This window comes from Semicossyphus pulcher, unplaced genomic scaffold (assembly GCF_022749685.1).
Source record: "Semicossyphus pulcher isolate SPU_LCO1_2020_fin unplaced genomic scaffold, fSemPul1.0.p SCAF_23, whole genome shotgun sequence".
Classification (NCBI taxonomy): Eukaryota; Metazoa; Chordata; class Actinopteri; order Labriformes; family Labridae; genus Semicossyphus; species Semicossyphus pulcher.
The window spans coordinates 5,626,988-5,649,953 of NW_027211697.1; the positions used below are offsets into that span (position 1 = coordinate 5,626,988).

The 22,966-nt window shown below is 39.4% G+C and overlaps 1 protein-coding gene across 4 annotated transcripts in view; it reads left to right on the top strand.

Moving 5' to 3' along the window:
• The window catches only part of pdxdc1 (pyridoxal-dependent decarboxylase domain containing 1), a 59,156-nt gene extending 37,264 nt beyond the window's left edge, over nucleotides 1-21,892 (top strand). For all 4 annotated transcript variants that reach the window (XM_069674668.1, XM_069674671.1, XM_069674669.1 and 1 more), the window contains 8 exons: nucleotides 5,244-5,349; nucleotides 5,471-5,645; nucleotides 7,417-7,535; nucleotides 7,645-7,766; nucleotides 8,369-8,461; nucleotides 9,333-9,429; nucleotides 12,184-12,282; nucleotides 19,698-21,892. In XM_069674668.1, coding sequence (XP_069530769.1) covers nucleotides 5,244-5,349; nucleotides 5,471-5,645; nucleotides 7,417-7,535; nucleotides 7,645-7,766; nucleotides 8,369-8,461; nucleotides 9,333-9,429; nucleotides 12,184-12,282; nucleotides 19,698-19,969 — 1,083 coding nt within the window. In that variant the 3' untranslated portion in view covers nucleotides 19,970-21,892. The remainder of the gene's footprint in view (nucleotides 1-5,243; nucleotides 5,350-5,470; nucleotides 5,646-7,416; nucleotides 7,536-7,644; nucleotides 7,767-8,368; nucleotides 8,462-9,332; nucleotides 9,430-12,183; nucleotides 12,283-19,697) is intronic.
• Nucleotides 21,893-22,966: the final 1,074 nt, after the last annotated feature.

Genomic DNA, 22,966 nt, shown 5'->3' on the forward strand with positions numbered 1-22,966 from the left:
ACCAAAGAAGTGCTTCCAACTAGTATTACTAATAGTAATGTATAGAGTAATGTATAGAGTAAAACAATCCTGCCTTAACCCTTCAAATAGCTGATGCACCATGCAGTGATAATGAAAAGTAGTCATTAACACTGCGAAGAGGATGCACCTTTAAGGCTGTATGTGAAACTAAATACCTTCTACAAGCTTGATACTTTGCATTTTAAGATGGCAGAATTCAAAGGAAAATTCAGAAAGAGCTTTAGCTACACATTGTCAAGGCCCAGGATGAAAGCAGTTTGCAGGATGTTATTTAAAACAGAAAAGAGAACCAAGTTAATCACATAAGACGATTCATTATTGATATTTTTGAGAGGCCTTTAATGATTATCTCTGCAGAGTTGTCATAGGACAACAGAATTTGTTTCCTGGTCCATCTGGCACCCCAAAGCAGGTAAGCAACAACATTTGATAGGACTCATAGAGCACTGTGGAATTTTAACAAAAACCTAATCTCAGAAGGCCTTTCACCTGCAAGCCACTTATTATTGTAAACCCCCCCAAAAAACCAACGGAAAGGCTACGTCAGTAAAAACTAGAGTGAATCTGAAGTAGGTCATTAGAGTAGAAAGGAATGACATCCCATTCATCAAATAGCATGAACCAGAACCGCAGATCTGAGCGACAGCTCTCGTTTAAGACAACAATGTAAACATTTTTTGCAGAGTTAGCCAAATAGCAAGCGTGATTTAAACGAAAGACATTGAGGAATGATACGCATAGCATTTTATTTATGTAAATTTATTTTATTTATTTGTTTTGTATACAATTATGTTAAAGTATTATTATTTAAATTATGATGATTATTATATTATTATAATTACTAAAATTGATTTATTTTATGGCAGCTACAGAGCAAGATTTGAAACTTCTGAAGCAAGACAGCTTGTCTTTAGGCAGGGATGTTGTTGCGCAAAGAAATGCTAAACGTGCGTAATTCTAATAGGCTTTAAGTAAGAAGAAGCTAAGAGCTGGTAATCTGAAGTTAAGTCAACTACTAAAATCATTCTAAAGATGCAAGAAGAAGGGCAGTTAGCACATGTTCAACAGAATTCAGCAAAGGCTTCTGGCAAGGTGTCAAAGGACTACTTCTGCATCCAAATATCAATTTAACAGAAAAGTATAACAGTACAGGCCATTTACACTGAAAAGATTCCAGTGCCATGACAGTAAAGTCTGCCTTTCCCCACCATACCTCTTGCCTTAATTATCTGCACAGCATAAAAGACAAAGCGCAGAATAACGAAAAGGAATTAAGCCTTTTAGAACCTCTTGCTAGGAACTCATCTACGACTTCTGGGTCTTTGACAGCATAGACCTGCTAAAATCCTTACTCTAAGCCAGTGATGATGGATTGATAATGCATCTATTAAAATGATTTGACAGCGCTTTGAGAGCTGGCACATTCACTGATTTGAAGGATGTTTCATGTTAATTCCCAATTTTTATTATTATTATATTTTATATTTATTGTAGGACACTCAGAGTGGGGGTGGCTGTCTGCACACCAACTACACATGTGCATAAATTACATTTAGCAAAAGTAGAAATAGTCTCTTTGAAAACAAAACAGATTGAAGACGAACACCCTGAGGGAAATTGTACCTGTCGCTTGAAGGGTGGCTTGAGGATTAAGGACAGGTACACTGCAAATCGTACCAACCACTGATTTCATTTTTATTTTCTCATTATCATTGTTATTTAAATTCAGTCTAATTATTCATATTTTATTGATTTTAAATACAATGCAGCTTTGTCAGATAAGGATCTATTGAATAAAAGAAGGCCATCATAGGGCATGGTCTGAGATAACAGCCAGTTAGGTGGAAAGCTCCTGCATTATGGAAACACTTAACATATGATGTCTCTAACACCAAGCGACATTGAATTCAGAATCTTGGCTCACTATTCTCATTCATAACATTCAAGAATTCCGAGTTATTCCTGTCTTTCCCAAAAAATTCCGATCTGAAATGAATGGGGAAAATCTTCTAAATCTCAAAAACTCACACTAAATTCAACCCTTCATAACTCATTCATACGTTCACTTAGAAAATCCATTCCACTTTTAAAATATTCACACATCTTTCAGCTTTCTTCAGGTCATTTTCAGCTTTTTCACATTATTTATATAGTTATTCACAGTAACCTTTCAAAGCTCCTAAAGTTTGCAGAAAACAAGTAAAAAATGCCCAACATTAGTGTGGGTGATGTCATCGCCAGAGGGGAGAGGCTGTGAAAAAAGTAGTCAACAAAAGCAACAGCGCATGGAATGTTCACTCCACATACATGATGACAGTGATGATAACATGGATGATGACGGAGATGATGACAGTGATGATGACATAGATGTTGACATAGATGATGACAGGGATGATGACATAGATGATGACAAGGATGACGACAGATGATGACAGGGATGATGACATAGATGATGACAATGATGACGACAGAGATGACGACAGATATGATGACAGAGATGATGACAGAGATGATGACAGTGATGATGACAGTGATGATGACATAGATGATGACATAGATGATGACAGTGATGATGACAGTGATGACGACAGAGATGACGACAGAGATAACGACATAGATGTTGACAGAAATGACAGATGATGACAGAGATGATGACAGGGATGATGACATAGATGATAACAGTGATGATGACAGGGATGATGACAGTAATAATGACAGTGATGATGACATAGACGATGACAGAAATGATGACAGTGATGACGACAGACATGACGAAAGAGATGACGAAAGTGATGACGACAGAGATGATGACAGGGATATTGACATAGATGACAGTGATGATGACAGTGATGATGACACGGATGATGACAGGGATGATGACATAGATGATGACAGTGATGACGACAGAGATGACGATAGAGATGACGACAGTGATGACGACGAGATGATGACAGAAATGACAGATGATGACAGGGATGATGACAGTGATGATGACATAGATGACGACAGAGATGATGACAGGGATGATGACAGTGATGACGACAGACATGACGAAAGAGATGACGAAAGTGATGACGACAGAGATGATGACAGAAATGACAGATGATGACAGGGATGATGACAGTGATGATGACACGGATGATGACAGGGATGATGACATAGATGATGACAGTGATGACGACAGAGATGACGATAGAGATGACGACAGTGATGACGACGAGATGATGACAGAAATGACAGATGATGACAGGGATGATGACAGTGATGATGACATAGATGACGACAGAGATGATGACAGGGATGATGACAGTGATGACGACAGAGATGATGACAGGGATGGTGACAGTGATGATGACAGGGATGATGACAGTGATAATGACAGTGATGATGACATAGATGATGACAGAGATGACGACAGTAATGATGACATGGGATGACGACAGAGATGACGACAGAGATGATGACAGTGATGATGACAGTGATGATGACAGGGACGATGACATAGATGATGACATAGATGATGACATAGACGATGACAGATATGATGACAGTGATGACGACAAAGATGACGAAAGAGATGACGAAAGTGATGACGACAGAGATGATGACAGACGATGACAAGGATGATGACAGGATGATGACATAGATGATGACAGCAATGATAACATAGATGATGACAAGGATGATGACAGGGATGATGACATAGATGATGACAGTGATGACGACAGAGATGATGACAGAGCTCCTGTTTGTACTTTAAAGTCCCTGTAATCCCTGTAAACCCAAATCCACAAAATCCTTCTAACTGTGTAATTTAGGGTCTTTTAAGTAAGCATCTTAAAAGTTTTAGAAATAAATTTTAATCCAAACTCGAGTTATTGCCATTCTTTCTTTGTTTACTTTCCTGACGCTGGGGTTAAATTGGGCGTGGTTATGTATGATATTTATAACGTCATAAATTTCCTTGAACCAATCAACCGCAGTTGTCCCGCCCTCACAGGTGCAATAACACTTCTCGACTGATCAATCTTCCTCTCTGAGTCTGAGCTAACTCTTGTCCACATAGCTTGAACGTCTCTGCACATACGTGTTGCAATTACCTACCTAACGATCGCCTTTTTCCCCATCATGCCTGTGTGTGCTGTCCCCGGGTGCACATCTACCATTTGAGATGACAATTCAAGGTGTCATTCTTTTATTTTCTAAATGCGGCGGACTTGGAGAAGCAGCAGTGTTTTGCTACATACATAGTGAATTGTTGCAGCCGCTGCTTCAGACGTTGTAATTTAACAACTCTTTGGAGGTTTCCGCCTCAAATCAACAATCGTCCATCCTCTCCTCATTGAGGAAGAGCACTGAAACAGTGAAATCTTGTCAACCAAATAAACAGTTTACTTCTAACGGCAAAAGAGGGGGCAGTAGTGGTGCAGAGAGCAGAGGTGCAGGTGTGTTGGGGTGACTGAAGCAAAGTGATCAGATCAGATTAGAGTAGTTTGTGAATTAAAACCTAATGAGGTGAAGAAGAAAATACAATTAAAGTGTGGAAGTAAGAAATAACCATCTAGAAAGAGGGTAAGTGTACATGTGATGTGCTCCTTACAGAAATCATTGACATATGAGATTAATTGAAATCAATTGATTACAAAGCCTGTAATTAATTAGAATAATTTTTTTAATCACCTGTCAGCAATAGTTTTGATATGATGTGCACATGCGCACATACCTGGGTGGTACAACAAACCCTCTACCCTGCTGCTGAAAAAAATCCTAGAGGAAACACTGCTTTCCCATGCGCCATTGTTGTGTTGACAGTTGCCATGAGGACGCAGACAGGTGGACCCCGGCAGGTGTCAATCAACACGGGATCTGCCACGCCTTCACAGTCCTGAGAAATGGTCTGAATAGTCAAACAAGCTGATTTTCAAGAAGATTTTCTAGTGGTTCTGAACATTTATTTTCACTCAGATTTTTGTGGATGTTTTATGACACACTCAACTCTGATATCATATATGCATTTTTGCTATTTGAAGCCGAGTTTCCAGGGCCTTTAATATAGACTTCCAGAGCAGCAATAACAACAACAATCTGTAATTTGTTTGTTATCACAAAGGCAAAATTAAACATACACAATTGTTGTCAGTGGTCTAAACACTATTTTTTCTTTTGGTCTAACCACAAAGTTGATGCTGTGGTATTCCTTTTAAAATTTTTCTTGGGTGTAGCTGGGTGAACAGCTGGTCCAGCAGGTTCCAATCTCTGGTGTAGAAGTGGTGGAGCTTGGAGACGAGGCTACATGTATTTGCTTCAGTCCCCTCTTGACTGCTGCAGGTAACATAAAAACATACACAGGACACATTTATATGTTTTGATTATATGTAAAATACTGCCAGCAAGGGTTAAAACATCACCAGAAAACTGTCGTGATAATGACTTTCCCCCTTCCCTTAAGTCCTGGGGACTCAACAGGAGGACATTGAGGACCTGGTGGAGAAGCTCTCAGAGCTGATGCCTTTGATGAGCTCCACAATCTCTCTCAGACTGGACTTCAGAGAGGAAACCCATCGGCATTCACCCACGCTTAAGTACATAGAGGAGCTCAGCTGGCCTGGCCTTGGAGCTGTCCGGTAAGAATAGAGAAACATTGAAGGGCTACTATTGTATTTTCTACTTGTCTTTGTTTTTTATGGAATATTATCCATACAGCAGCCACAACATGCTACGTTATGAACACTTGAACCTCTTATACCTCTTGGGGCAGCTGTGGGTCAGTTGTAGAGTCAGCCGTCTTTCAATAGGAAGGTTGGTGGTTCTATCCCCAGCTCCCTTAGTCTACGCCATCAGCATATGAATGTGTGTGTGTGAATAGGTAAATGTAACATGTATTATAAAAGCAGCTTTGAGTGGTCACAAGACTAGAAAGGACTATATAAGTGCAATCCATTTACCATTTATACAAATTTTTGAATGAGTTGGGTTTGTGAGGGGCAGTGGTGCAGTGGTGCAGTGGTTAGCGCTGTCACCTCAGCTAGTTCAGACACAGATGGCCTTCCTACAGTCCAAAGACATACTCTTTAGGTTAATTGGTGACTCTAAATTGCCCTTGGGTGTGAATGTGAGCATGAATGGTTGTCTCTTTGTGTCAGTCCTTTTCACTGACTGGCAATCATTCTAGGGTGTAGCCTGCTTCTCGTCCAATGACAGCTAGGCTAGGTCTAGCCCCCCCAGGACCCTGAACACGACAAGCTGTATAGATAATGGATGGATGGCTTTGTGAGTTATTTTCTTGCGACAACAGCCTTTTTTGGCACAATAATTGTGTATATAATTTTCATTGCTTACAGAATTTCAGAAAATTTTAGATGTGTGATCATTGGGTGGTAAGTGAGCAAATCATGAATCGGAATAAATTAGGGGGAATAAAACTGAAGGTTTGTTCACAATTGACTTAAGACGAGATGTTGGATGGATGGTTACAGTGAAGGTTTAATCGATTTCTCAGGTAAGTTAGTTTGTTTACTAAGTGAGATCAATAATACACGTAGGACAGTTAAAGTTGGCCTTTTTTCTGTTGGACAGGTAAGTGCCTCAAACCGGGTAGGACAATCTAACCGACGGTCAGCATGCTAGCGCAAAGGTAACCGTGATGCTGTTGGGTTTAGCTTGGCGGGGTGGGCGTGTTCTCGCACAAGAGAGGGAGAGTGATCTTCTGGTGATGAAGAGCCCAGGAGGAGTGGCCCAGTTTGAATGTTTTGTTGACAAAATGCAAAGAAAACTCCTACTTATTATACCTTTGAGGAACAATGGTGATGATTTAAAACTTAGGTGACCTAATTGATTAGTTGGGGTACACAGCAGCTGGATAAAGTAGACATTAAGAATAGCAGTTAGAAATTTTGAATTCATGTTAGAGCACTACGGTGTTTAAAAAAAACACCTTAAACTGCCTGTATAGACTATTATATTAGTTAATTGGTTATTTTAAAAAATTACACAAAGATAGTTTTGGAAGTGAAGTAGGCAGGACACTGATACATGGTAGAGGTTCAGTGGTAATAATAAGATGATAACAATAAGATGAGCGCAGTAATAAAAGTGCAATAGTTCAGCTGTAAGTCAAGGTGATAAATAAGCTAGATGGATGATTAGAGCTCAGATGGTAAGATAGTTTTCGAGGTGTTAGCCCAACACTTAGTAGAGATGGGCAAGGAACCTTGTAATAAGTGTTTGTTAAGTGTTAAGTGAGCTTGTTTTAATGCACTATGTAGTTCTCGGGAACTAAGCACCTCTTTCGCTACATAAAGTTCATGGCAGATCTTGCGTATCTGGAGGCTGGGATAACTGTCAATGGTGGGCATATTACAAACATGGGACTGTAACAAATGTATTGATGTTCAGGTACGAGCCCCAGACTGAAGGAATGGATGAGAGCAGTAGGAAGCAGGAGCTGGAGAAAATCAACACTGAGCTGCTGAAGAAACTAAAAGACCTCGACACTGACATCACCTTCTCCACCGGTTAGTGTGAGAGCTATTCACATTACAGAAGTCTGTGAAAAAGAACTTCATAGTATTTGTTGCTGCACTGTTTTTATTCCTTATTTTCTATTTACTCCTCTCTCACCAGGCCCAGAGTTTGGGAAAGAAAAGGACTGTATCTTTGTTGGCATGGTCACTGAGGATGTTAATGTTCGAGAACTGGTTGATATGATAGCTGCCCTCGGGAGCGAGATAGAGGACAGTGGAAGGGTAAATGTTGTGTTACAGGATACATCAATTTAGTAGCTCCTAACCTACTTCTGAGAAGTAGTTGCTTTATTTTCATTAGTTGTAACTGGAACCATTATAACATTATGGGACATTTGGATGCCTAAATTTTGCAGCATAGGACACACTATTTCTATTCCTCTGACTGCTCCTCTCTGTCTCATATATTTTCACCAAGCTACTCCTTCTGCACCGTTGCTAGCACATGCAAAAAATAAATGATTAGAGATTTAAACCATAATTATTGTCAAATTAGACAAAAGATGTATACAGCCATGATTCACTCAGGAATGCCAAAGGCTTCTTTTTAGGTAAATTTAAATCTGTCTTCATCCATATTTTATTTTATGACCTAGATTGTGTTAATTGACAATATAGCAATGTTTTAAAATACCACCCTTAAGATATTTCCTAGGTTGTTTAAGTTTAATTACCATTCAACTTTGGTTGTGAGATGGTTTGAGAATGCATAAAAGAATATTTACAAGAATAACATGTTTTATTGTCATACAGTATACAGTATATGTTAACTATATTGCCTTACATATAATATTTCTTAAACGTAGTAATTCTTTCCTGTGTAGCTTTTGGAGAACATGACAGAGGTGGTGAGGAAAGGCATCCTTGAGGCAGAGCTGCAGATGCAAAAAGCCAATGAGGAGAAACTCATTGAAGAGGTAGGGGTCCGCGTATTGTTATAATTAGGGCCCGATAGGGAACAAAGACCCAAATTGGAATGCAAAGAATTATTAGGGCCCAGCACCAATCAGTGTGAATAGCCTATTGGAATGCAAAGAATAATTATTATTCTTTCTTTCTAGTCCGCAATAAATGTATATTTGGCAGCTTTAACGTGCCCCAAAACTCATGAAACTTTGCACACGCATCAGAAGTGGTGAAAAATTGTATATTTTGAGGGTTTTGTACATTACTGAGCCAAAATAGCTCCATGAGGCCCCCCTAGAAATTATTATTAGTAAAAGGGGTTGGCAGTGACCCGACCCCGAATTTGGATGATTGACCATAAAACAGGAAGTTGTAACTCTCTAAATTGATCAATCTGCTCCAGATTTTACATGTTTGATGACAGTTCCTGCCTAAACACACTACATATAAATCATTAGTCATGGTCATAGCGCCACCTACTGATAAGAGCCTGTAATAACTCTCATTTACAATGTTTAATGTCCAAATTTTTACATGCTTGATGACAGCCGAATGTGGACCGCTTTGTCCCCTGCCGTGGCTTAAGCACACTACAGGGTTGTAACACACCCCAAGGTGCACAAAGGTGCAAGGGCCCGTGTATTGCTGCTTACAGCACTAGTTTATTTAAAATTGTATACAATACAACCACAGTTGTTTCAACCTGCCTCTCTGTGACATGTTGTTGCATTTCTGGGGAGGTGCATGTCAGGCTACGTGTAAGGAATGTATGGAGTGTAGATTTGAAACAAAAGTATAAATCAAGCTTAACATGTTTGTTTGCTCATTTTGTGAGTACAAATCCAATCCATGTTTGACTTACTTTGTCTCTTTGTGATATAGGGAATGATGAGACAGCTTCCTCTGGTTGGTTCTGTGTTAAACTGGTTCGCTCCAGTTCAAAGCTCCATAAAAGGCAGGACCTTCAACCTGGCCGCAGGTACTGTGCGTCACTGTATGGTGAGACTGTAGTCTATATTGACTAATAATTATAGACAAGGCTGGACTGGTATTTTGGCCCAGATCAACCCAGCATAATTAATCACACACCATGCATCTTCGTGCTCCCCTGTGAAGATATTTTATCGATGACGATAAAATGCCAATATTTGAGATTTACAATAGGCTTATTTGTAATATTGTTTGTTTAATACTGACTGTCAAGCTTGCAGAACTGAAGTTATTATTTGTTCCTTCTGGGTGTATGGATGAACTGACTAGATGTTCTTCCCTTACATGGAGTCTGGGAGGTAGGCGATGGGGGTTGGGGTGGTGGTAGTTTTGTTTCATGCACTGGATATGGTCTGTCTTGCGGCACGTCGAGTATATTGTCAACAAAGTCACATGTCACATGGGATGACATAAGGCATATGCCCACGTCATCATAAAAGATGTCATCTTTAAATCTTCTTGCAAGTAATCCGTGGATGAAGGTTGAGAATTGGAAAAGAATATACGGTGGCTTTTCCCTAGGAGTCCTGTAACTGCACGGTATGAGCTACGTGTTCGTCCTCCAAGGGTTGCGAGTCTATCTCTTGCGATTCTTATGCCTACACTCTTAACTCTAAAGAGAAAACTCTAAGGCCATGTTTATGCCTGAACTCTCAGCACCTCGTTGTCGCGATGCTAAGTTTTTCTGCTTGCTTTGACCAGCGTGTCAATACCTCACATAACGGGCAAAGAAGAAAGGAAGAGGTAAGTAAAGGGAGCTTCATATCAGTAAATAGATCCTCAATTATTTTATTGCCCCCTGGCAAGTGCTGTCGCTCATTTTAGCGTGCAACGGGAGCTCCCGGGTTTTAGGTAAGAGTCTGCTACCTGACCAGTGACTTTGCTTGTGAATGAAGAACTATTTTATTTGAGCTTGGAAACTACTTATTAAGGGGGCCTGCTCCATGGCAGTGAATGCCCCTTTGTTTATTATTTTACTCACTCTCTGGCGAGTGTGTTAAAGTGCGTTAAGCAAGCTTGAGGTTCCTATTTATTTATGTATGTACATCGGCATGCATGTGTATATGCGTGCGTGCGTGTGTGTGTGTGTGTGTCGATGTGTATATATATGTTCGTTTTCAATTTAGTTGCCATTTTAATATTATACTATGAAGAGAGCGGGTATAGCAGTAATTATGTGACACGTCCCTACCAATATACAGAAATGACTGAATTGTCACCCTACCAATAATTTTGTCCAAAAATTAATATATGGTACCCGTAACTGATGCACTTCCAACCTGCGGAGGATACACATCACTAAACTGAAATTTATACGGCGGAACATGTCTCATGCTCAAATGACCACCTTTTGCGCTGTGTCAACGCTGTCCATATGCATGTATCTGTCTCTCTCCCTGAGGGAGTGCAGATCGTTAATTAGATATTATACATACTAATATTAATTAATATCGCAGCCCGTATGTCTTAGGTTGCAGTGGGACATTTGAAATGAAAACAGCTCATCATCAAAGCGTGCGGTATCAAAAGTTACTTTTATCCATTGTAATTCATGGATAAAATAAAGGATAAAACCTATTTACTGCTACAAATACCAGTTACTGAGGTGGAGATAAAGACACAGAGATTGGAGTTCATATACTAAAGTAATTTCTTCTTTTCAGTTTTAAGCGATGATGAAATAATAATCATTTGTTTGTGAATTCATGGCCGGGTTTGTTTCGCGCCTCTCTGGTGGCCCGGTCCGGCCTCACAACTCACCACGAAAAAGCCTACTAAATGCACCTATTAATATTTGTGTCCCTGTACAGCTGTTCTCTATGTGGACATAAATAAATTGTTAAAATATGTCTGTCTGTCTGTTTGTGCGTGAGTGGGTGCTTGTGCGGATATTGGCAGAAATATGCGCGTGTGGTTTGTTTTCTATTTAATTATTTATTTATTTATTGCGTATTAATTTTTCTTTCTCTCTTATCCTCCCTGGCGAATGCAAAAATGCAATACTTTTGATCTTCATAAAAACTCTTTCAGATCACATAACACACATAAATATCCCAATCTCCTAAAAAAAAAAGTTTATTTCATTTCATTATTTCTCTCTCTCTTCTCCTCTTAACTGATCAAAATTATATCTAAAAAAAAAGACCACTTGTAGTAGGTTTGTGATCACACTTTAGTCCACTCTAATGCTTAAGACTGCATCCTCCCAGGGCTGTGCACTCCCCTTTGTTCATGCTGTAGATCTATGACTGCAATCCCAAGTGTGGAAGTCTTTTGTGAAATGTGCGCATGACACAACCATCTTTAGATGTACAGATGTCAGAAGTACAGATTTACAGGAAAAGTTATGAAACTTCATTGCAAGGAAAATAATGATTTTGCAGGGTGGTGCACAGGGAACAAGGACTCAACACTTTCGCAAAAATAATAGGAATTATCTTTTGCAACATATCCCTCTGAAAGATGGTCAGGCACTTCAATTGATGATTTTTCGATTAATTGAAAAGAAAACCCCAAAAAACAATGTAATAGGTTATGCCTCTCCAGGGGTGCAAAAATATTAAACGTTTGACTTCTTGACCGCTTATTTTTACCACTTTGTCCTCCACACAATAGTTTTACAATAAGCAGGAAGTAATTTTAGTGTCCTTTCAAAATAAAAGCATTCTCTGTCAAAACCAAAAAAATAAACAGGAAATAAAGTGACATATGAACATAACATGTGAATGGTATGTGTCAATAGGTTCCTTGGACTCCACAGAGGTGACATACTCCACCAAAGCCCAGACAGGCAGGCCATCCCTGCAAGACACTTCCACCTCCTCATCAAAGAGACTGCCAGGTAGGATTGTCTTTGAAGCTGTTTACACCTGGTATTAGCATCAGATCATTCTTGGAATGGCTGGAGAAATAATCATACAAAAGAGTTGTATGATTATTTCTCCAGTACCACACTGCATTCATATCGAGCAATGAAGTAAGATCTGAACACAAGTGAACTATCAGGACGCATTGGGGACCTATGTTAATGCCAGTACTTAGAGCTGTTCTCTTGTAATTGCATCACTGAGGCACACGTAACTTCCAGGTCTAAACAGCCTCTTTGTCCATCACTGTCTACATCTGATTCTCAAATAAAAGCTGTGATGCAAAAAATATCAGATTGGGAAATTACTTATGCTCAAATCACTCACACGTTAAATTAAGTATAATGCACACTTCCACAGCACAAGGTACGTCAGTAAGTCAAGTCTTGTCATATTCACCATCCACCAGTATTCATTTTTTTATCCTCAAGCTGTTCAAATTCAAAGCCTACCAGTAAACGGAGGGATTGTCTTGGATATGACCACTTAAAGGTTTTTATGGGAAATTTCTGTGAAAGAAGTTTTTAGTTTCATTGGCAATAGCTTTACAATGACAAAATCAATATCAAAGCCAGCTAACACCATATGGTTCATAAAAAAACAAACAAACATATAAGCTTGGGGTTGTAGCAATAATACTTTTTAATAGCTTTTATATTTTACCCCTTTCCCACAAAAATTTGCATGCTGACGCAGGTTTTTAGGACCTGGGAAGTAATAAAGCTAATAAATGCCGATTGTCTCTTTTCCCATTGCCAGTGGAGTATACTCCTTTCGGTTTATTTTCTGCTGCGTCACCGTCTGTCGTCACAAACGTGCCAGATTCCCCTCGGGACAGAAGAAGCTCGCTCACCTCGCTGTCTTGCCAGTGTTGCCTTCTGTATTTACACGGCAGCAGCCGGAACTTCAATGCATGTCATAGCATCACGCCGGGGCAGAGATTAGTGTGTCGACCCGGGTTTTGTTTTCCAATCATTGCCGATCAAAGCCGAGGCGATAATTACCCGGATCTACTGCAGGGTCATTTGACCCAGGTCTGAATGCCTTGTGTTAGTGGGTTTTTTTGATCAGTTGGAAAGGGGCCTTCGTGAGGAGGTGTGGTTGATCATGTCACATTCTTTCAAAAGCTGTGATTGGCTGATCCAAAAAAAGAGAGAGAGAGAAAAAAAAGCTCTTGTAGGCTGGGTTGCATCAACAAGGATTCATTTTTAAACCCGATTAAATCATGGTTTCACTTTACATTATGTTGCACCAAACTTTAAAACTAGCTTAAAATTAAGAGACTAAATTTAAACCTCTCATTAAACCTCAGTTTAGTTTTTGTTGTAAACCTAGGTTAAATTTAGATCTGTTAATTTAGACCTTTAAACTCCAATTCAAAATATGATTCAGAATTAACTTTAACCTTATACTTGAGGTTTAACTTTTAAAATGGCTGCTTTTTTGAGGTTGATTGAGGAAAATAATGAAATTCTTCAGTGTATGAATGTGTGTGTGAATGGGTGAATGTGACATGTAGTGTAAAAGCAGCTTTGAGTGGTTGCAAAGACTAGAAAAGCGCTATATAAGTAAAGTCCATTTACTATTTCCATTTTATACTTTCTAGGTCCCGACAGCATGTGAATTTATTTTTATTCAATTATTTATTAACCTTTTTATTTATTTATCTATTTATGTTAATTTGAGTAAGCAAGCATCTCCATATTGATTATACTCTGTATAGTTTTGGTTTACGTCAATAAACTTAGATTTACTAAACAGAGATTAGTTTTAAATTGTACAACAGAGCTCTGCTTAATTTTAAATCTGGATTTTTTCATTTTAAATCTACTTTTGCTGAACTCTGATTAGACCTAATCTTAGATTAAATTAATCCTTGTTCATGCAACCCAGCCTTAGTAATGGATAATGGACGTAGAAGGACAGTGAAATCAATCGGCCTAATCATAGAATCTAGTCAGACATTGTGTAGTCATGAACACTATTTTATATAATCTCTGTCAAATAAATTGTAAACCATACTTTAAAGTAAACAGCCTACAGACTGTTTGCAAATACATGCTCACTTGTGCAGTAGCTCTTCACATGCTGACAGTTATATTTGTTTGATCACATTTACATTTCATGCTGGTAATTTTAGTACTTAATCTAATTGATATTGACAAGGGAAAATGGCTCATCTTTCATCAATTTCTGTGAATAATGGCCAGCCTATATATAGTTTATGAGAAGCTGCGTTGGTTGGCATTTACAAGAAGGACCATAAAACCCAACTGGACTGAGGACAATATTTACCTCTTAGCTCCAGTAGTTGATGAACGTAAAACCATTTTAAAACATAAATTTGGCCCCGGTTATAGCGCAAACCAAGAGTCAGGCATGGGAAAACATAACGCAGCAGATAAATGCATCTTTACCTCCGGTTGTGTGCACTAGTGAGGAGTGCGAAAAGCAGTGGTATGTGTTGAAGTCTAAAGTGAGAGGGGAGATTGCAGCACCCAAACGGGAGTCTGCACACACAGTTGAGATACCACTGCCACTCAAAGGCTGCTTCCCAAGTCTCTTATTTGATAGCTCCTCGCTCCTCGCTCCTCGCCCGAACCGGAAGTAGTTCCGGAGCCGCCATATTGAGGACCGTCTCAAAGCTCTTATCGCTGCTCGGAGGAGCGAGGAGCGAGGAGAGAGGAGGGAGTTCCGAGGAGCGATAAGCGAGGATACACGAGAGCAGCCTCTACGGCCGATTTTACTGGCCGACACGCCCCCTTATTACAGATCAGTTAGTGATTGGACGCTGCAGCAGATCGGACTTATGTGAAACTTCACAACATCACTGGAGTTTCATATTGCAGAGAGGAAGAAGCGGACCTTAAAACAGACTTAACAGGGTGCCTTGAAACAGACTATAAACAACGCCGGTATAATGAGTTGGTATCTGACAAGCTGAGATCGTTTAGAACGAAATATTGATCATAACTTGTCGTAAAATATATAAAATGCAGTGAATAACTGCAGATTTGATTTGTTTCTGGGTCAACATCTGAGTAAAAATAAGTTGTCTAAAAATCAAAAGTGGCAAAAACAGATTAATTTCTATTAAATTTAATCCAAAGAAATACCTCTCGTCATGATCAGTTATTTCCCTGCTAACTTTTATTACAGATGAATGAATGAATTCAGAGGGAGCAGGAGAGTCTCTCTATCAGCAGGTAACAGTTTTTACGTGTGAGAGTGATCATCAGGTCGGGTTTGATCAGCGTGACTTGATTTCTATTTATCCTGAAACTTTTAGCCTAATCAATAATGTTCATAGTTCATGAACAGACAGTATTTGGGCTTATTAAATATTTAATTCAGATCAGATTATCAGTGATCGAAAATTTAAATAATGAACAAATAATATAAAGACACAGTGCTGTAGGAAATGTCCATCTGGCTCTGCAGCAGGAACACAGACTGCAGCCTGTTCTTCATGTGAAGGTGTTGTTACACAGGTAACAGGTTACAGAGAGAAAACACTGTTACTGTGTGTTTTATTAGAATTAATACAGAGCACATGTGTGCAGACAGAAACAGCTGTTAAAGCAGACTGACAGCTGATCCAGCGGTGATCAGCTGACGCGATCATCACAAACGGACGTCGCAGCACGTGACGCTTCATCGAAGGACGTCTCATGTCTCTTAAAAAACATTCCCTCGTTTCCTCTCTCCTCTCTTGGTTTCCGCGGGTCTCTCCATGCATCTCTGGTGGGAGGGACTTAGACGCAAGTGAACGACGCAAGTGAAGGGAACATGGATGCAATTTAAGAGACTTGGGAAGCAGCCATAGTTAACTTAAATACAGAATTAAAATATGCCGTTTTTATAATGCAGATGTGTTTCCCATTAATTAGGCTACACCCACAACACCGGGAAAGCTCGCTATACCCATTACTTTTGTGAGCCTGCGGGGTGTGGACATCTAGTGGAAATGAAACAAATTGCATCACAATATGAGGCTTTGACAGCGCTGTAATTTTGATCATGCTGCTGATTCACGTTTGTGACAGACCCAAGTCATCACTGCTGCATTTTTCCATTTGCCAAATATCTTAATGGTGTGATCCCTTTCATTTTTGGTGACATTGCATTGTTGCATTGGGTGGGAGATCAGATCACTAATGATCCCTGCACGATCCAATCTGTAGCGTATAATTAGCTCATAGTCATTCAGTGTTTGGAGAACATTTCTCCATCTCTCTGGGCCCTATCGTCCACCCGGCACAAAGTGCCAAAGCGTGTGGCGCAAGTGTCAAGTGTCGTCATTTTCACGCCCAGCGCCCATGTTGTGTCAGAAGCAAGTGATCTTGTGCCATCGTTAGCGGCCGTGGGCGTGTTGGTTTTGAAATAAGGTGTGGGCAGGCAAACGGGTGGCACGTTGCTATCTTTAGGACGCAGAAAGCGACTGCACCTTAGACCAACAAAAACGTGGTCTAAAGACTATGGCACAGTCTGTCTTTGCTAATTAGAGGATGCATTATGGACATACATCCGAGAGTTCCCAGCACGAGTCTCTGCTTGTCACTCACACGGGGATGCACAGCAGCGCTTCTACTCATAAGGAAAAAGCTGTGTATTTGCAGTTACAGTGAAAAAAACATTTAAGGGACAGACATGCAAGCTTTTGTTTCCCTTGTCTCCTTAAATCATGATACCGCTTTCGGTTTGTTACCAATCTGCTGAGAAGTGCAGAAAGACGTGGACAGGCTCATCGTTGCGTCCACACACACCAGCTTCACCTCAGGGAGATTCCTACTCGAGCCACGCACGGGCCAAAAACTACTGAGACTGACACAAAGCTCTCCAAAATGTGCACTCATTCTGACACACGCTCTCTATAATATAGCAGAAACTAAAACACACTCACACACACGCAACTAAGAGGTAAATTTATTACCATACTCAAACATAACTCCCTGTGGCACCGACAATTGTGCCCACAGATATTACGCACCAATTACGCACGGACGAGAATACAGCCATGTGATCCAGCAGCAACAATAAGTAAATAAACATTTAAAGCCTACCTTTCTTTGATGGTCAGCACACAGAACTTTAATCAACATAAGATCCTGTCCATCTGGAGTTTTAAATAATTAATGCTGTGTCTCGTGGGTAAATTTACACAGCATGCCTCTTTTCATTTTTGTTTCTGCTGGGCAGTGGGATTGCTTCAGTGGCTTTAACATCAATCCGGGGTTTGGTTTATATACACTGAACACAAATATAAACGCAACACTTTTGCTTTTGCTCCCATTTTTCATCATCATCAAAGATCTAAGACTTTTTCTATGTACACAAAAGGCCTACTTCTCTCAAATATTGTTCACAAATTTGTCTAAATCCGTGTTAGTGAGCACTTCTCCTTTGCCGAGATGATCCTTCCACCTCACAGGTGTGGCATATCAAGATGCTGATTAGACAGCATGATTATTGCACAGGTGTGCCTTAGGCTGGCCACAATAAAAGGCCACTCTAAAATGTGCAGTTTTACTGTATTGGGGGGGGTCCGGGGGGGTCAGAAAACCAGTCAGTATCTGGTGTGACCACCATTTGCCTCACGCAGTGCAACAAATCTCCTTTTCATAGAGTTGATCAGGTTGTTGATTGTGGCCTGTGGAATGTTGGTCCACTCCTCTTCAATGGCTGCGAAGTTGCTGGATATTGGCAGGAACTGGAACACGCCGTCGTATACGCCGATCCAGAGCATCCCAAACATGCTCAATGGGTGACATGTCCGGTGAGTATGCTTGCCATGCAAGAACTGGGATGTTTTCAGCTTCCAGGAATTGTGTACAGATCCTTGCAACATGGGGTCGTGCATTATCATGCTGCAACATGAGGTGATGGTCATGGATGAATGGCACAACAATGGGCCTCAGGATCTCGTCACGGTATCTCTGTGCATTCAAAATGCCATCAATACAATGCACCTGTGTTCATTGTCCATAACATACGCCTGCCCATACCATAACCCCACCACCACCATGGGCCACTCGATTCACAACGTTGACATCAGCAAACCGCTCACCCACACGACGCCATACACGCTGGTCGCCATCTGCCCTGTACAGTGAAAACTGGGATTCATCCGTGAAGAGAACACCTCTCCAAAGTGCCAGAAGCCATCGAATGTGAGCATTTGCCCACTCAAGTCGGTTACGATGACGAACTGCAGTCAGGTCGAGACCCCGATGAGGACGACGAGCATGCAGATGAGCTTCCCTGAGACGGTTTCTGACAGTTTGTGCAGAAATTCTTTGGTTATGCAAGCGGTTGTTGCAGCAGCTCTCTGGGTGGCTGGTCTCAGACGATCTTGGAGGTGAAGGTGCTAGATGTGGAGGTCCTGGGCTGGCGTGGTTACACATGGGCTGCGGTTGTGAGGCCGGTTGGATGTACTGCCAAATTCTCTGAAACGCCTTTAGAGACGGCTTATGGTAGAGAAATGATCATTCAATTCACGGGCAACAGCTCTGGTGGACATTCCTGCAGTCAGCATGCCAATTGCACGCTCCCTCAAAACTTGCGACATCTGTGGCATTGTGCTGTGTGATAAAACTGCACATTTTAGAGTGGCCTTTTATTGTGGCCAGCCTAAGGCACACCTGTGGCCTTTTGTGTACATAGAAAAAGTCTTAGATCTGAACCCTGAGTTCAGCTTAGGAAAAATGGGAGCAAAAACATAAGTGTTGCGTTTATATTTTTGTTCAGTGTAAGAAGAAAGACTGAAATCCGCCATGTAAATAGCAACATGCCTGCCTGCAGGTGCACTGGGCTCTTAAAGGGAATGAGAGCTGACACTCTAATTGGCTTGATTCATGTTATGCCGAAAACACACCTATGAATAATCCAGGGACTTAAGCCAACCTCTTTACGCGTTGCGCCTCGATTTGCGCCCAGCTTGTGCGCTGTGTAACTAGCAAACATTTGTCAGACACGCCCTAATTCACTGGACTGTGTGCCTTCCGCCATCTAAATAGGTCCCTCTATCTTTCTGGCATTTTCTCCTCTGCTTGAGAAACTCGTAGGACTCTTAAAAGTCCTCCTCACTACTCCAAACAGTGTTTCATCTTAGGGGTTAAGATGCTTTGTGAATAACTTTTATCTTTACCAGGATCTAGTCTTAACTTTATGGTGAAATCCTTAAAAAAAACTTCATGATTCTAAGAATTTTCTTTGAATTTCGTCACTAGGAGCAACTCTTTGTACTAGGAAGCTGAAAAGCATGAAGATAGAGAATAATTTCTCTATGTGCTCTCTGAGCTTTTTCTGTCTGTTACCCAGTGGCACATACAGAATTCTAAGAAACTGTTGGAAATTACATCAAATACATCCTATGTGTTTTTTTTCACAGGTCAGAGGTTATTCCAGCGCTCAGGGGCAGGCTCTGACTCCTTTAGTGAAACAAGCTCCATAGGACAAGCCGAGGAGACAACCAGTGAGGAGAGTATTGCTCCAAGCAGAATAATCCACCAACCTGCACCTGAGGACTCACACATTGCAAGTTCTGTCACACCAGAGAAAATCCCAGAGTTTTCTGTGCAGGTGCACACACAGGTGGAGGCTGAAGTGGTCTCAGTGAAGAGGCAGCCTGAGGACCAAGAGATGGATCAGAGTGATATTTAGGAGGGTCTGCAGGTTCCGCAACTGCCTTTAAATGGTACAAACCTAACAAATGTCAAAATGAAAGGTGTTGATATATTGTGAATTTAACTCTTCCAGTTTGTAAGGGAAACCCGATTAAGCTTCATCCAGCAAGATTGGGGTCGTCTCTGTCCCATTATTTCAGGACAGCAAGGGTGTCAAAGTTAATTGAAAAATCCACCCTTGAATACTATTATCCATGTTCAGCTCAGTGGATTTTGGTTATTTAGTGATAGCGTTCTACTGTGATATTTTTCCTCTAATTGTTGCTGCAGCATCCTATAACTTTTTCATTATACATGCTGGTGAAATTAGCATTTGTAGAGGGAATTGAACTGGGGTCTGTTCATGGGTTTACGCTGTATGATTATTCCCTGTACATTGATGTCTTAGGTCAATGAAAAATATCCTGTTATCAAACAACTTTGTGGCTTCACAAGAAAATTCTTGATAGATCTTGACATCACTTATTGGCCATGTAATCACAGGGATAACAAGAATTAACTAAATCAAAGTGTTACATATTATTTTTCTTTTACAGGTAGGGTAGGATAGTTTTCAGGGTTCCATCTAAGCTTATGTTTATCTTTTACAATGATCTCTCTGTCAATGAATTACATAACAGCATATCCTGTTCGATATGAGAGCAGATGAATAGTCACCTATTACTATTTCACCTAATACTATTTTAATTTAATACTCAACTGAAAATAAAGCTGTTCATTGTTACAGGAATGAGTGTCACCACAATTTAAAATGGTTGGGCCTCTCTTTAAATATTCTTCACTTATTAAAAAAAAAAATATATATATATTATCATTATCTGTTTGATTTTAAATATTTGCCAACTGATAATAGCAGACACTTGCTTATGAGCTTCAAACACTCCCTTTATGTGTCACTGCCAAACAATCATTGCAGGAGTAAAAACAAAATTATGAAGTTGTAATGTAAATATAATTGTAAAAATGAGAAGAAAAGTCCTTATTTTATTGAGAAAAATGTCACAATGTAACATGAATAAAGCTATAATTTTAGCTGTAAAAATGATAATGATGTTAATTTTCCATTAACTTATATTATACAATATATACATGATATTTTGAGATAATGCTGTTTTTCCACAAGTAAAAATGTTATTTGATAGTCATGAGATTAAAACACAAAAATCACAAAAATCTAGATATTATAAGATGAACTCTTATTTCGAAAAATAGTCAAAAGTCAAAAGACTTGGCTGCAGTCACTTTCCTACAATACAGCTCTTGCGTGTGTGTCCTAACTGTCACCTAGGGGCCTTAATGTATCACTAAAAGTGTTCACATTTTCAGGAAGTAGAAGTGTGTCATTATTGCACACTTAATATGAAATTGTGATGGGAACTTTTCTGCACATGCAAAGTTCTCTTGCTTAATAAAAAGCACTGTGATGCAATTTACAGTACATAATCAACAGCTTCTTATCAGTGCAGAATTGTTATATATCCCTGCCTCACGGTTTTGGTATGGAATTGCCCAAATTTCCAAACTCAACATTGACACAGCAGAAAATGTCTAAAAATGAAGCCCATTATAAGGATGAGTTGTCTAGAACATAGAGGCAGATAATGGTGGAACATTAAATGTAAGGTCTTTATAATGGTGGGATACGGAATTGCCACAATGAGAATGAAATTTATAAAAGATTCTATTTCAGCTTTATTGCAATTGTTTTGTATATAATTTCTTGATATGGTATAAATGAATCAGAATCTTCTTAATAATTATTTCTGATATGTGATTTAATCAATAACTTTATGATCTTAAAGAAACCTGTTCATGAAGAACATTTGATTTGATAAAATTAAATATCCTGGAAAAACATGCCTCTGTCACTGTCTGAATGGTTGTTTTAGCAAAATGTGCTCTCTACTGTTAGTTTACACTATAAAAACATTATTTTGTATAAATTCTGTCTATGAACAGATTTAATGTTTTGTTTTTTTTTAGTCTTAATGTGAGGCCGCATTTTGTGTGAGTTCATATTTAATTATCAAGTATCTTTCTGAGTGATTTTACTCTTCCTCTATACCAGAGCATTCAAGCAGGCCAGATTAGAGCCCAAGAGGTAGGATTTAGGATTAAGTGCAAAATGAAAATATTAAAAAGTTGAATGCAGACTCCTTACACTTTTTAGTTTGCAGCATGCCCAACACAAAATTCATAGCTAGCTAATAAAGAACTTTAGGGAAACTTATAAGTATTAGCAGATGACGATGTTATGTTAATAAACAACACAATTCAATGCAACTTAAACAGTATTGTAACATTATTTACAAGTGGAGATAAAAGGGAAATACCGCAGTTTCAGAATCAACTTTATTAGCCAAGCATGTGTACACATACAAGGAATTTGACTCTGGTCTACAGGGATCTCTATGTACAGACAAAATACACAATAAGACAATAAGAAGAAGTGCAGTGGTAAGGAGTGCAAAAGATAAAGATACATATAACAGCTATGAATATATATATATACACATATATATTTTTATGTTATATTTTATGTCACTTTACAAAATTTTAATACAACAAAACCCCAAAAAAGACAATACAACACAGAAAAGACGACCACAAACAACTAACAAAACAGAAACAAATAAACAGTGGCGAAAGCCAGATTCTGTGAGGCAGGCACTGAGGATCTGAATGATTGTGCATCAGATTAGAAACCCAGCTAGCCTTCAACAGGACATAGCTTGGAACAGGGGGTTGAGGGTGCATATTTTTTAAATGTAACTTTACAAAAAAATAATAATAAAAAAAGATGAAGGATAGTAAGATAAAATAAAAATGATTATACATATACATATGTACATACACACATATAAGTACATTAATTTTGTTCACAATCAGAATATCAGATGGTTTATGCAAACAAAATTCTCTTCAGGATGATAAACATTACACATGTTCCTATATAACTGCCATCTAGGCCTTT